A 14,056-nucleotide genomic window follows, 5' to 3' on the forward strand; every position below is an offset into this window, starting at 1 on the left:
ATCAATCTTCTCACATATAACTAGTGTAGGGTGTGTGGTCAGAAAATCTGAGTGAAAATTGAGTGCATAACTAGTGAGGAATTGAGGGAATTCTCTAAGGCATGTTACTACATTCAAAATGTGTTTTAATTGATTAAATGCGAACTAGTGAATGGTGACTATGATTAAGTATGTGCTTAAGGGGAAGGAAGACTAAAAGCTATGTGAGTAATGATCTTTGACATGTCATGTTTCATTGGAAATCCCTGAGGCAAACGTTGGAAGGTTTAGGTTATGTTTTGTTTGTTTTGTTTCGTCTTGTTTAGTTTAGTTGTTTTGTTTTGCTCGAGGACTAGCAAAAGTTAAGTGTGGGGGAATTTGATAGGAGCATATTCATGCGACTTAATTAGCTTGTTCTCGTGCATTTATGTTGTGTTTATTTAGTTATCGTAGTGTTTAAGGCCACTTTTGTGTATTTTCAGATTATAAGGCCAAAGTGCGCAAGAAGATGCAAATTGGAGTCTTGAAGAAACGACGAATTCCTACTCCAACGATGAATTCTTACCAAAACGTGGAATCCTACTCAAACAAGGTTTCCTATTTGAAGTAGGAAAGTTAACCATAGGTTTCCCGTTTTGGTAACCTTTCCTAAACTTAAACGTCCGTATTTTCTAGCCACTTTGAAGGCCTTGTAGGCACATTAGGACACAAAACCAAGGCCCTAACCCAATTACACAGCCCTTGCCGTGCCTTAACCCTAGTTCTCTTCCCTTGCCGTGCAAGGGGGGGCAATTTTGTCCTCTTTTATGCACTTAAACCCTAACCCTTTTTCCTTGCAGCCACTCTCCCTTTTATTTCTGAATTTTAACCTATTTCTCTCCTAAACTAAACCTAGCCGCATTTCCCATTCATTCACCCTAATAACCCTAGTTCCACATCTAGCCGTACCCTCTATTTTTCACCCTAGGATCTGATTCGTTCATTCTATTCATCCAGCCACCCTCAACCTAATTTTCTAAGCCGTTACTCCCATTTTTCTCCCAAAAACCGTGCATACCATTCACTTCTCAATCTATCATTCAGCCACAATAACCTAATTAACTCCCCTAGCCGCACCTTATTCTCTATTCTCCCATTCATTCTTTTGAGCCGTCACACACAAAACCTAGCAGCCACATATTCACTTAAGCTCTCAGCCGCAACATATTATTTTCCATTCATCATTCACCCTATTATTTTTCATCAGCCTTTCACCCAAAAACCTAAGCCGTAGCCTCCATCACTCTAATTCCTCCCTTTGCCGCAGCTTTTCCCCTCCATTCCAGCCTTCCCCCATCCTTGCCGTAGCCACAATATCCCTTCCAGCCACCATCCACACCTCCAAACACCTTCCCATCACATTGCCGCATCACCAAACCTCCATAAATCCATCCCCAACCCAAAATAACATCCAAATCAGCCATACAACCTCTCTGCCGCAGCAAGAAGAAAGGAGAAAGAGGGCTTGAAACGCGCAGAAATTCAAGTGGAGTCTTTGGGCGTTTTAGGTGTAATCAATCTTTTAATCTTTATGTTTAAATTCAATTTTATTTCTCTTTCTGTGAACATGAGAGGCTAGAAACCTAATTAGCTAGGGGGTGATTCGAAACCATGTTTATGCTTGCAATATGATTTGATTACCTTTGGTTAGAATTTCATGTATTGTGGATTCAATTTGTTTAACTGTTCGATTGATAACTTATTTGTGTATGTTTATTGAGAGTGCACGCTTAATTTTCATGCATGAATATGACGCTAGAATATAAGTGAGTTTCACCTAATAGTTATGAACTTATATTCACAAGTAGTGGAGGTTGCTTATAAACAATCGCGTTAAATGAATTCTTGGCACTAGTTTCATGCTCATCATAGTAACGAATGCCTCGTCAACACTTATAGTTTTCATGATGCTTAATGATCTTTGATTGTATCTTTATTGTGCTTTTCACGTAAAGGACTTTTGGAGAATGTTTTGAATTGCGTATGCGCTAACCCATCCAATTCATTAACTTAAGGAGAACTTGACGGTTAATTTAAGCGGACCTAATTAACCCGGGGTGTTGAGTTTCATAATTCATCGAAAGACCAACTGAAAATCATCTAGTATGCAAGTGTAACATGTGTGGAGAAGAACCTTCTAGCTAGCATTCATCCATATTTTCATCACATTCATATTTACATTCTGCCTTTAAATTACAATCTGTGCATTTAGTTTAATTTCGTCAAAACCTCAATCCCCCTTTACTTTAGTGTCCACTTTAGTTAGAAAGTGTCTTAGTTTGTGTTTTTAAGTGTTTTGATTCAAGTTATTACCCAAATTCGTCCAAATTCACCAAAGTGCTCAAAACTGCCCAGTAACTGTTTTAAAGGCAGTTTTGAGTGTTTTGGTGCTGTTTTAAGTCTTTTGATTTGTTTTAGTGTTTTTATTGTTTAGTTTTGCATTCTTTGAGTCTAGTTTAGTGTTTTAACCTTTGTTTTACGTTTTTGAGTCAGTTTCCAAGTGATTTTACAATCGCTCCTAATCCCCGGTTAAGAACGATCCCTACTTATACTTATACTACAATTGTCACAAGAGGGTTTTAATTTGTGTGCTATTATATATCACATCACCAACGTATGAGTCTTGGCTTGGCCTCCTTTTTGGTGAGAAGATACTTCAAGGCTGCATGGTCAGTGAAAACAATTACTTTAGTACCAAGAAGATATGATCTAAACTTATCTAATGCAAATACAATAGCTAAGAGTTCTTTTTCGGTTGTGGAATAATTCAGTTGGGCATCATTCAATGTCCGTGAGGCATAGTAGATGACATGTGGCCTCGTCTTTCCTTTGCCCTAAAACAGCCCCTAAAGCATAATCAGATGCGTCACACATTAACTCAAAAGGAAGGCTCCAATCAGGTGGAACAATGATTGGTGCCGTGGTCAACAACTCCTTGAGTTGATTGAATGAAGCCGTGCACTCCTTGGTGAATTCAAATGCCACTTCTTTTTGTAGGAGACGGCAAAGAGGTTGTGCAACTTTTGAGAAATCTTTGATAAACCTACGATAGAATCATGCATGGCCAAGGAAAAAACGAACCTCTCTAACCGAAGTCGGTGAGGGTAAGTGACGTACAAGATCTATTTTGGATTTATCAACTTCAATGCCGTTCTCAGAGATAATATGACCTAAAACTATGCCTTGTTTAACCATGAAATGACACTTTTCCCAATTAAGAACAAGGTTAGTTTCAACGCAACATTTTAGAATCAAGCTAAGATTATGCAAGCAACCATCAAAAGAATTACCAAAGACGCTGAAATCATCCATAAAAACTTCAATGATTTTCTCAACATAATCAGAAAATATGCTCATCATGCATCTTTGAAATGTGGCAGGTGCATTACATAAACCAAAAGGCATGCGACGATATGCAAATGTACCAAAAGGGCATGTGAAAGTTGTTTTTTCTTGGTCCTCAGGTGCTATGACAATTTGATTATAACCAGAGTAACCATCAAGAAAACAATAGAAAGCATAACCCGCTAACCTTTCAAGCATTTGGTCAATGAACGACAATGGGAAGTGGTCTTTCCTTGTGGTGGTATTTAGCTTCCTATAGTCGATGCATACTCTCCAACCAGTTTGAATGCGAGTAGGTACAAGCTCATTCTCGGCATTTTCCACAACCGTCACACCGGATTTCTTAGGCACACATTGGATAGGTGAAACCCACTTACTATCCGAGATTAGGTAGATGACTCCACAGTCTAGAAGTTTGATTATCTCCTTTTTCACAACTTCCATCATCGGAGGGTTAAGACGGCATTAAGCCTCTTTAGTTGGTTTGGCCCCCTCCTCAAGAAATATGTGATGCATGCACGTTGTAGGGCTTATACCTTTGATATCGGCCGATGTCCATCCTAGGGCAGATTTGAATTCTTTCAAAACGTGGACTAGTTTCTCCTCTTCTTGGGCCGTGAGGGATGAGGAGATAATGGCAGGTAGGGTCTCATTTTCTCCCAAGAAAATGTACTTCAAATGGCTTGGTAATGGTTTTAGTTCGAGGACGGGTGCCTGAATGATGGACGGAAGCAACTTGTTAGTCGAAATAGGAATTGACTCACGATTAGGAAACTTACCATCATGCGTAGGTAACAACTCAAGGGCAGCAACCATCTCCCTAACTTCCTCACTAGGAGGCACGGCATAGTGTGCTCTAGGTGTGTCGTGGGTTAACCTAGGTGTTACCTCCTCGTTGTTGCGTTCCATGCCTCTTGTAATGGCTTTTTCAAGCGCATCGTCATTCAAATCGTCAAGATATCCCTGCACCAAAGAATCAATTATATCAATAGAGAAACATGAATGGTCCTCACTAGGGTACTTAATAGAATCAAAAAGATTGAAATTAATAACTTCCCCATCAAATTCCATGGACAAAGTTCCGTTAAACACGTCAATCTTGGTCCGGGCCGTTTTCATGAATAGCCTTCCAACGAGGATGGGTAATGAAGTGGCATGATCCGATTCATCCATGTCAAGAGCATAGAAATCCGCCGGGAAGATTAAATGATTAACCTGCACTAAAACATCTTCCAAAACTCCCTTTGGATAGGCGTTAGATCTATCGGCCAATTGTATGATTACACCATCATTTTTCAACGCTCCTAAATTCATAGATGCATAAATTGAGTATGGCATAACATTTATAGAGGCACCTAAGTCTAGCATGGCAGATTCAAAGCGAATATTACCAATGACACAAGGAATTGTAAAACTACCTGGATCTTTGCATTTTGGGGGTAGTTTTCGTTGCAAGATGGCGGAGACATTTTCACTTACCTTGACAACCTCCTTGGTCGAAATCCTCTTCCTAGTGGTGCACAACTCCTTCAAAAACTTGGCATAGCGTGGAACTTGCTTGATTGCATCCAAAAGGGGTATGTTAACTTGAACTTTCCTAAATGCCTCAAGAATGTCTTTTTCAGCTTCCTCCTTCTTTGTTTGCATGAACCTACTAGGAAAAGGAACATTCGAAGGAAAAACATTAGTAGGAATTGAATTTGACACATTCTTACCTTTATTGGACAGATTGGATGATTGAGGGTCACTAGAAACTGGCGGCAAAGGGAGTTCCACCCTTGCCGTGGGTTTGGTTGCTTCCCCCTCTTCAAAGTGCAGTTTTTCATCCTCTTTGTGACCTGTTTTTGATGAAGAACCTGCCCCAACTTCTTTTCCACTTCTCAACACTATGGCTTTTGCACTTTCGAACCCTCCTTTTGGATTTGGAATGGTAGAACTAGGGAGTTGGCCTTGGTCTCGAAATTTCCCTACAAAATCTGCAATCTGCCCAATTTGTTTCTCCAAATGATCCACCCTTTTGTCATTGTTTTGCATTGCCTTGGCTTGATTTTTTTCCCCTGAGACAAGTCAGTTAGTAATTTAAGAAGTGTATCATTGTCTAAAATGTTACCTGAACTTGTTTGGGCAGATTGTGGAGGTGTTTGTGTGGGTGCGTATGGCTTGTTGTAGAAGCCCGGAGGTTGTTGCCTAAAGCCTCCTTGTGATTGGGGTTGTTGTGGCTCCCTCCACTTGAAGTTTGGGTGATCTCTCCAACCGGGATTGTAGGTGTTGGAAAATGGATCGTTCCTTGGTTGATTTTGGCTTTGAAATCCAATTGCATTCGCGGTCTCCCATCCACCATTCTCAATAAGTTGAGGACACTTGTCAGAAACATGTCCTTGAATAGAACATACTCCACACACCATTGGTCCTTGGATCCTCATACCTTCGACCATCTGAGACACAATAGAAGTAAGATTAGCTAATTGAGATTGAATATCGGATGAAGAACTTACCTCATTCACTTGTGGCCGTGGGTTATCCCTTTGTCCCACGCCTTCGTATTGTTGTGCATTCAATGCACGGGTTGCAATGAGTGTCTTGGCTGCCATGGGTGCTTTATCTACCAAAGCTCCTCCCGCCGAGGCATCTAGCATTTGACGTTCGATTGGTAGAAGGCCTTCATAGAAATATTGAAGGAGCAACTCTTCCTTCATTTGATGCTGTGGACATGAAGCAACAAGTGATTTAAAACGTTCATAATAAGATGGAAACGACTCACCTTGATTTTGTTGGATGCCACTAATTCGTTTCCTCAAGAGAATGATCTTTGTAGTGGGAAAGAATTTCTCTAAGAATGCACGTTTCATACTTTCCCAAGAATTAACAGTTCCGGGGACCAATTCATATAACCAATCTTTGGCCTTGTCCACGAGAGAAAATGGAAAGGCCTTCATCTTCAAAATACTCCCATCCACGTTGATGGGTGTCATACTTGAGCAAACTACTTCAAATTCCTTAAGATGTTTGTTAGGATCTTCCATGGATAGCCCATGGAATTTAGGAATATGATGTAATAAACTGGACTTAAGTTCAAATTCGTCCGTCTTACCTTGAGTCGCCGCGGGGTATTGTATGCATAAAGGAACGACATTGTCTATACCTGAGGCAGAGAGCTCTTTGATGGTTCGATTGTCCATGGCCATGGTTTGTACTTCCTCCACAAACTGTGCCGTGGCCTCTCCTTCCTCACCTCCTTCGTCAAACTCAGATGTAGAGCTAGGAGACGGTGGGTTAGGACTTTGTTGATTCTTTTGCTTCCTCAAGGTCCGCTCAAAATCGTCGTCAAAGTCAAGGATGTGCTTACTAACAGGTTTTGAACTCCTAGTCATAAACTAGGACCTAGAAACAAGAACAAAAATAAGGTCAGTAACTAAAACGAAAATATATGAAAAAGAAATAAAAGAATTAACGAGGGATTAGCAAAGTTGCTAATCCTCGGCAACGGTGCCAAAATTTGATGCGAAAATAGTTAAGCACACAAATTAACCCTCTTGTTGTCAAATTGTAGTAAGGATGCAAGTAGGGATCGTTCTGGACCGGGGATTAGGAGGGCTTGCTAAAACCTCTAAACTGACTTAAAAACATAAAAACAAACTTAAAAACGTTCACAAAGACTCAAAGGACTTGAAACAAGTTCAAAAGACTCAAAACTGCCTTAAAACACTAACTAGGCAGTTTCTGACTCTAAACACAATTTTGGACGAATTTAAGATTATAGGTTGATTCAAAACACTTTAAAACACAAACTAAACAGATTCTAAACACTATAGAACAAGAAAGTAAAGGGGGGTTTTGATTTGACGAAAATTGAAATAACAAAACAAGTTATAAACTAGGCAGATTGTAAAACGAATTTTGGAAACAAGATGATGGATGGATTAGTTAGAGGTCCATTCTTCACACATGACATATTTGTATATGAATCGACTTTCCAATTGCTTTTCACTAACTATGATGCTCAACACCCCAAGTTAACCGTGATGCACTAATTAACCCTCAGATTTCCTTATGTCATTGAATTGGATGATGCATGCGACAATTCAAATTATTCTCCAACGGTCCTCAACATGAATGCATAGAAGAGATACAGTGAGAGATCATTATGCTCTATGAGAATCATAAGTGTTGACGAGGCAATTGTAACTATGAGTGCATGATACTCTTGCCAAGAATTCAATTAACGCGGTTGTGACTAGCAACCTTCACTACTCATATTTATAAACTTGTGACGATTAGGTGAAACTCGTTTATAAACTAGCATCGAGTTCATGCATGAAAACTAAGTATGCATCCTTAATCAACATACAAAAACAAGTTTTGAATAAAACAGATAATTGAATTGCAATCACAACTTAACAAATCACAATTGGAAGAAATCAATTCATATTTCAAACATGTTCATGGCTTCAAACTTTCCCCTAACTAATTAGGGGTTTAGCCACTCATGATTACAGCAAACTCAGAAAGTAATAACAAAGTAAACATTGAAAACAAGAACGAAGTACACCTAAGAACGCTCTAATCTACGAGCATGAAACGTTCAAGGCCTCCTTCCTCTTCTAATTGCTGCGGCACAAGAGGTTATTGTGAGTTTAGGGGGTTATGGATGATGTAGAATGATGGATTTAGGTTTGGGATGGATGTAGGGGACGGCAAGGGTTGGTTTTTGGGCAGAAAATATGGAGAATGGTGAAGTATGGATGTGTTAGAGGGAAGGGATGAATTTCTGGCGTGAATGGTGAATGAATGAATAATTTGTGGCATGCAACAAGGAGGTTTATTAATAGGATTCAGGAATTAAAACCCTAGGTTATTTAGGTAATCAGAATTTAAGTCAAAAGCTTTTAGAAATAGGAAAGAACCATCTCCCTTGCACGGCAAGGAAGAGGAAAGGTCAAGGGAAGTGCACGACAAGGCTTGCATAGGAAATAAGTAAGTGTTTAATTCCCCAAATCAATTCTAAGAATCAGGATTTAAGTTAAATCCCTTTAGAATAGGTAATTGAAATCAGGAATTAGGGGAAAAGGGCTAAGTCTTGCGGCAAAGGGAGGAAAAAACTTGCAGATTTTGAGTGAAAGGGAATGTATAGGTGCGGCTAAGACTTTTAAGAAAGGGATTGTGACATAATCTTGCAGATTTTGGGAGAGAAAAGGAAGGTAAGGTGCGGCACCATTTAGGACATGTCTAGGGCTTCTAGAACATGTGATTTCGGCAACCAACATTATTTGGAAACTTGCACAATTGGAAACCTTTCAAGAATAGAAACTCCCCATAATGGAAACTGGTTTCCAATTCTTGATTCCTCCTTCTTCCTTCGATTCTAGGCTCACTTGGTCTTCAATTTCGTCCAACACTTTGGCTCCAAGCATAAGCTATCCATCCTTAGCCCAAAAGTGCTCCAAAAGGCTCCAAAATGCACTTCTTTGCTGTTTTAGCCCTTAGAACCTGAAAACATACGAAAATGGCTTAAAAGACTTAAAGAACTAAGAAATAACAACGTAAATGCACAAGAACAAGCCCACTAAGTCGCCTAAATATGCTCCTATCATTTTTCTTTTCAATTCGTCCAAAATCAAACCCCCTTTTCTTACTTGTTCCAAATCTGTCCAAAAGTGTGTTTTAGAGTCTTTCGAGTTAAAACTAATTATATTTTCGTCCAAATTGAGTCTTTTTGGTTGTTTTGAGTTGTTTTGAGTCTTTAAAGTTTGTTTTGAGTCATAAAAGTTAGTTAAAGAGTCTTTTGAGTTTATTTAAGTGTTTTAAAGCATATTTTCACATCTTTGAGTCGATTTTCATTAGATTGGCAATCCCTCCTAATCCCCGGCCTAGAACGATCCCTACTTATATCTATACTACAATTGGCAAAAAGAGGGTTTAATTTGAGTGCTATCTTTTATCACATCATCAAGCAAGTTCCAAGGTATGCTAAGTTTTTAAAAGAACTTTGCACTACTAGGAAGAGAATTTTGAACAAAGAGGTTGTCAAGGTAAGTGAAAATGTCTCAACTATCTTATAGCGTAAAATGCCCCCTAAATGCAAAGATCCGGGTAGTTTTACAATTCCTTGTGTTATTGGCAATAATCATTTTGAACATGCCATGCTAAACTTAGGTGCATCCATTAATGTCATGCCTTACTCAATTTATGCATCTATGAACCCAGGTGGGTTAAAAAATGATGGTGTGATTATTCATTTGGCCGATAGATCTAATGCCTATCCAAAGGGTGTTTTGGAAGATGTTTTAGTGCAGGTCAATCATCTAATCTTTTCGGCGTATTTCTACGTGCTTGAAATGGAAGAATCAAACCATTCCCCTTCGTTGCCAATCCTCCTTGACGCCCATTCATGAAAACTGCCTGCACTAAGATTGATGTGTTTAATGGGACTTTGACAATGGAATTTGATAGGGAAGTTATTAATTTCAATCTTTTTGAATCTATCAAGTACCCTAGTGATGATCATTCATGTTTTTCTATTGATGTAATTAATTCCTTGGCGCAAGACCATTTTGAACAATTGAATGACGATGCACTTGAATTGATCATTACAAGAGGAATGAAATTAAAAAACAATGGACCAGCCACATTGGCCACCCACGGCATGCATGGAGAACACCATGTCGTGCCCCCTAATGTACATATGAGAGAGATAGTGGCTGTCCTCGAGTCATTGCCACTACAATCTGGTAAGTCTTCAGACCCAATTTCAATTCCAATTTCAACTAATATGCCCATTCCTTCAGTTGTGCAGCCACCTTCTCTTGAACTTAAACCATTGCCAAGCCATTTGAAGTATGTTTTCTTGGGAGACCAAGCGACCTTGCTCGTCATTATCTCCTCCTCACTCAAGGCACAAGAAGAAGGTAAGTTAGTGAGGGTGTTAAAGGAGTACAAAACAGCAATTGGTTGGACCTTGGCCGCCATCAAGGGAATAAGCCCTACCACGTGCATGCATCGTATACTTTTGGAGGAGGGGTCTAAAGCATCTTGAGAGGCTCAACGCCGACTCAACCCTCCAATGATGGAAGCTGTGAAGAAGAAGATAATCAAGCTCTTGGATTGTGGAGTGATCTATCCAATTTCGGATAGTCGTTGGGTGTCTCCGGTTCAATGTATTCCAAAGAAATCCGGAGTAACTGTGGTGACAAATGCCGAAAATGAGCTTGTGGAGTAATCTATCCATCAAGGAGCTTTCTGCCTCGGGTTTGGACAATGCAGCCCCTCTTTGCATCCAATACCCTGGGCAGCCCCTGAGAAAACCGATGAATTTGAGTTGAAGTCCAGTTTGCTACATCATATACCCAAGTTCCATGGGTTATCAATGGAGGACCCCAATAAGCATTTAAAGGAGTTCGAAGTAGTATGCTCAAGTATGACACCGGTGAACGTGGACAGCAACATATTGAAGATGAAGGCTTTTCCTTTTTCTTTGTTGGAGAAGGCCAAGGATTGGTTGTATAAGTTGGCTCCCGGAACTGTCACATCATGGGAGAGTATGAAGCGAGCCTTCTTAGAGAAGTTCTTTCCGACATCACGAGTCATTCTTCTTCGCAAGAAGATTAGTGGAAAGCAAAGCCAAGGTGAATCTTTTCCAACTTATTATGAACGTTTTAAAAGACTTGTTGCTTCATGTCCACAGCTCCAAATGAAGGAGGAGCTTCTTCTTCAATATTTCTACGAAGGTCTCTTACCAATTGAACGTCAAATGTTGGATGCGACCGCAGGAGGAGCTCTAGTGGACAAAACACCCATAGATGCCAAAACTCTCATTGCTAATCGAGTACTCAACGCACAACAATATGAAGGTGTTGGGCAGAGAGACACCCCACGGCCACATCATGTCAATGAGGTAAGTTCTATTTCTGAGTTACAATCCCAAATGGCTAACCTTACATCTATGTTATCGCAGTTTGTTGAAGGCCCCAAAACGCAAGGAACTACAATCTGTGGTGTATGCTCCATTCAAGGACACCAATCTGATCAATGCCCTCAATTGATTGAAAATGGAGGGTGGGAATCTGTGAGAATCTACCAATGCCGTGGGTTATGGGAGTCAAAACCAACCAAGGGATGATCCTTTCTCTAATACATACAATCAGGGATGGCGTGACCACCCCAATTTCAGATGGAGAGATGCACCACAACCTGCCCAACAAAGTGGATTCCGACAGCCCCCGGGTTTCTTTCCAAGGCCAATGGCACCACAACCACCTCCTCAAGCACAATCATCCCAAACCAACTCAGGTACGTCTATAAATGATGATAAAACATATCAGTTATTAACCACAATGGCACAGGGAATGCAGAACCAAGCAAAGGAGGTTAATGAGCTAAATAAGCAAATGGGCCAAATGGCAGAATTTTTGGGACAATTTCGTGAAAATGGTAAGTTACCAAACATTACGGTGGTCAATCCCAAGGGTGGTTTCGAATCTGCAAAAGCTATCATACTAAGAAGTGGAAAAGAAGTGGGAAGCAAAGCACATGAACCGGCCCAAAACAAGGAAGATGAGAAGATACAAATTGAAGAAGAGGAGCAATCCTACCCCACGGCAAGGGTAGCACCACCCATGCCGCAGCCATCTAAGCATTCCCATTCGTCCACCTCAGGTAATGTTGTCCCAAATGTTGTGATTTCGAACATTAATCTGCCCAGTGTTCCTTTCCCTCGTAGATTTGCACAATCGAAGAAGGAGGAAAGCGAAAAGGACATTTTGGATACCTTTCGAAAAGTCCAAGTAAACATTCCTTTACTTGATGCTATTAAGCAAGTGCCCAGGTATGCAAAGTTTTTAAAAGAGTTATGCAAAACTAGGAAAAGAATTTCAAACAAAGAAGTTGTGAAAGTAAGTGAAAATGTATCCGCGGTTTTGCAACGAAAGTTACCTCCAAAGTGTAAGGATCTAGGGAGCTTTACTATCCCATGCATAATTGGAAACACTAGATTTGAACAATGCATGTTAGATTTAGGTGCTTCTATTAATGTCATGCCATATTCCATTTATGCATCTATGAACCTTAGTGAGTTAAAACAAGATGGCGTTATAATTCAATTGGTCGATTGTTCTAACGCTTATCCCAAGGGAGTCCTTGAGGATGTTTTAGTGCAGGTCAATCATTTTATCTTTCCTGCAAATTTTTATGTCTTAGAAAATGAGGATTCGAGCCATGCTCCATCATTGCCAATCTTGCTAGGCAGTCCATTCATGAAAAGAGCGAGAACAAAGATAGACGTGTTTACGGGAACATTAACCATGGAGTTTGATGGGGACATTATTAATTTTAATCTTTCTGAAACCATTAAATATCCAATTGAGGACCATTCTTGTTTTGCTATTGACATTGTTGATTCTTTGGCACAGGTACATTTGGATCAAATGAACGAAGATGCACTTGAGGTAGCCTTAGTGCACGGTATAGGAGCAAGAAATGAGGGTGGGGGAATCCTTGCAACCCACGGCATGCAATCTGACCATATTGCCGTGCCCCCTTGTGGTGAAGTGATTGAAATGGTCGCTGCCCTCGAGTCATTGGCCTCACATTCTGGTAAGTCTCCACTCTCAATTTCATATTCGGTTTTGACTAACAAGTTACTTCCATCAATTGTGCAGCCACCTACACTTGAGTTAAAGCCATTACCTAGTCACTTAAAGTATGTTTTCTTGGGAGAAGATCAGACACTACCCGTCATCATATCTAGCTCACTCACGGCCCAAGAAGAAGACAAGTTGATAAGGGTGTTAAAGGAGCACAAATCTGTCATTGGATGGACCTTGGCAGATATCAAAGGCATTAGTCCCACCACGTGCACGCATCGCATCCTTTTGGAGGAGGGAGCCAAGCCATCTCGTGAAGCTCAACGTCGCCTTAATCCACCCATGATGGAAGTAGTGAAAAAGGAGGTTATAAAATTGCTTGATTGTGGTGTTATATATCCTATTTCTGATAGTCGTTGGGTGTCACCCGTGCAGGTTGTTCTAAAGAAGTCCGGAGTCACGGTGGTGAAGAATGAAGAACAAGAGCTTGTACCCACTCGTGTTGTGACCGGTTGACGTGTTTGTATTTATTACAGGAAGTTAAATGCCATGACAAGGAAGGATCTCTTTCCATTGCCATTCCTTGACCAAATGTTAGAAAGGTTAGCCGGTTATAGATTTTATTGCTTTCTTGATGGATATTCCGGATATTACCAAATTGCGATAGCTCCGGAGGACCAAGAGAAGACAACCTTCACGTGCCCCTTTGGTACCTTTGCATATAGGCGCATGCCATTTGGTTTGTGCAATGCCCCTTTGGTACCTTTGAATAATCAGACCTTAATTTTGAAACGTTGTGTTGAAACGAATCTTGTGCTTAATTGGGAAAAATGTCACTTCATGGTTAAGCAAGGTATTGTTCTAAGACATATTATTTCTGAAAAAGGCATTGAAGTGGATAAATCTAAGTAGATCTTGTTCGTCACTTACCCTCTCCAACTTCGGTTAGAGAGGTTCGTTCGTTTCTTGGTCACGCAGGTTTTTATAGGCGTTTCATAAAGGATTTCTCCAAGATTGCACAGCCACTATGCCGATTGCTTCAAAAAGAGGTGGCTTTCGAGTTTGATGATGCATGCTCCACGGCATTCAAACATTTAAAGGAGGCTCTCACTTCG

General features: G+C 40.3%; 1 protein-coding gene across 1 annotated transcript; it reads right to left on the reverse strand.

The window, feature by feature from the left end:
• Positions 1–4,315: 4,315 nt before the first annotated feature.
• On the reverse strand, positions 4,316–6,734 carry LOC148691286 (uncharacterized). The gene is made up of 2 exons (XM_088683976.1): positions 5,474–6,734; positions 4,316–4,326 (listed from the first exon to the last, which is right to left on the reverse strand). Exons 1-2 carry the CDS (start codon positions 6,732–6,734, stop codon positions 4,316–4,318), a joined length of 1,272 nt encoding a protein of 423 aa, XP_088540102.1.
• Between the last annotated feature and the right edge of the window lie 7,322 nt (positions 6,735–14,056).

The sequence above is a fragment of the Pyrus communis genome, chromosome 14 (genome assembly GCF_041283825.1).
Source record: "Pyrus communis isolate YQ-2024b chromosome 14, ASM4128382v1, whole genome shotgun sequence".
NCBI lineage: Eukaryota > Viridiplantae > Streptophyta > Magnoliopsida > Rosales > Rosaceae > Pyrus > Pyrus communis.

Excerpts from the sequence above, each read along its gene's own strand:
- LOC148691286 (XM_088683976.1), bottom strand. The coding sequence starts at position 6,734 with ATGACTAGGAGTTCAAAACCTGTTAGTAAGCACATCCTTGACTTTGAC.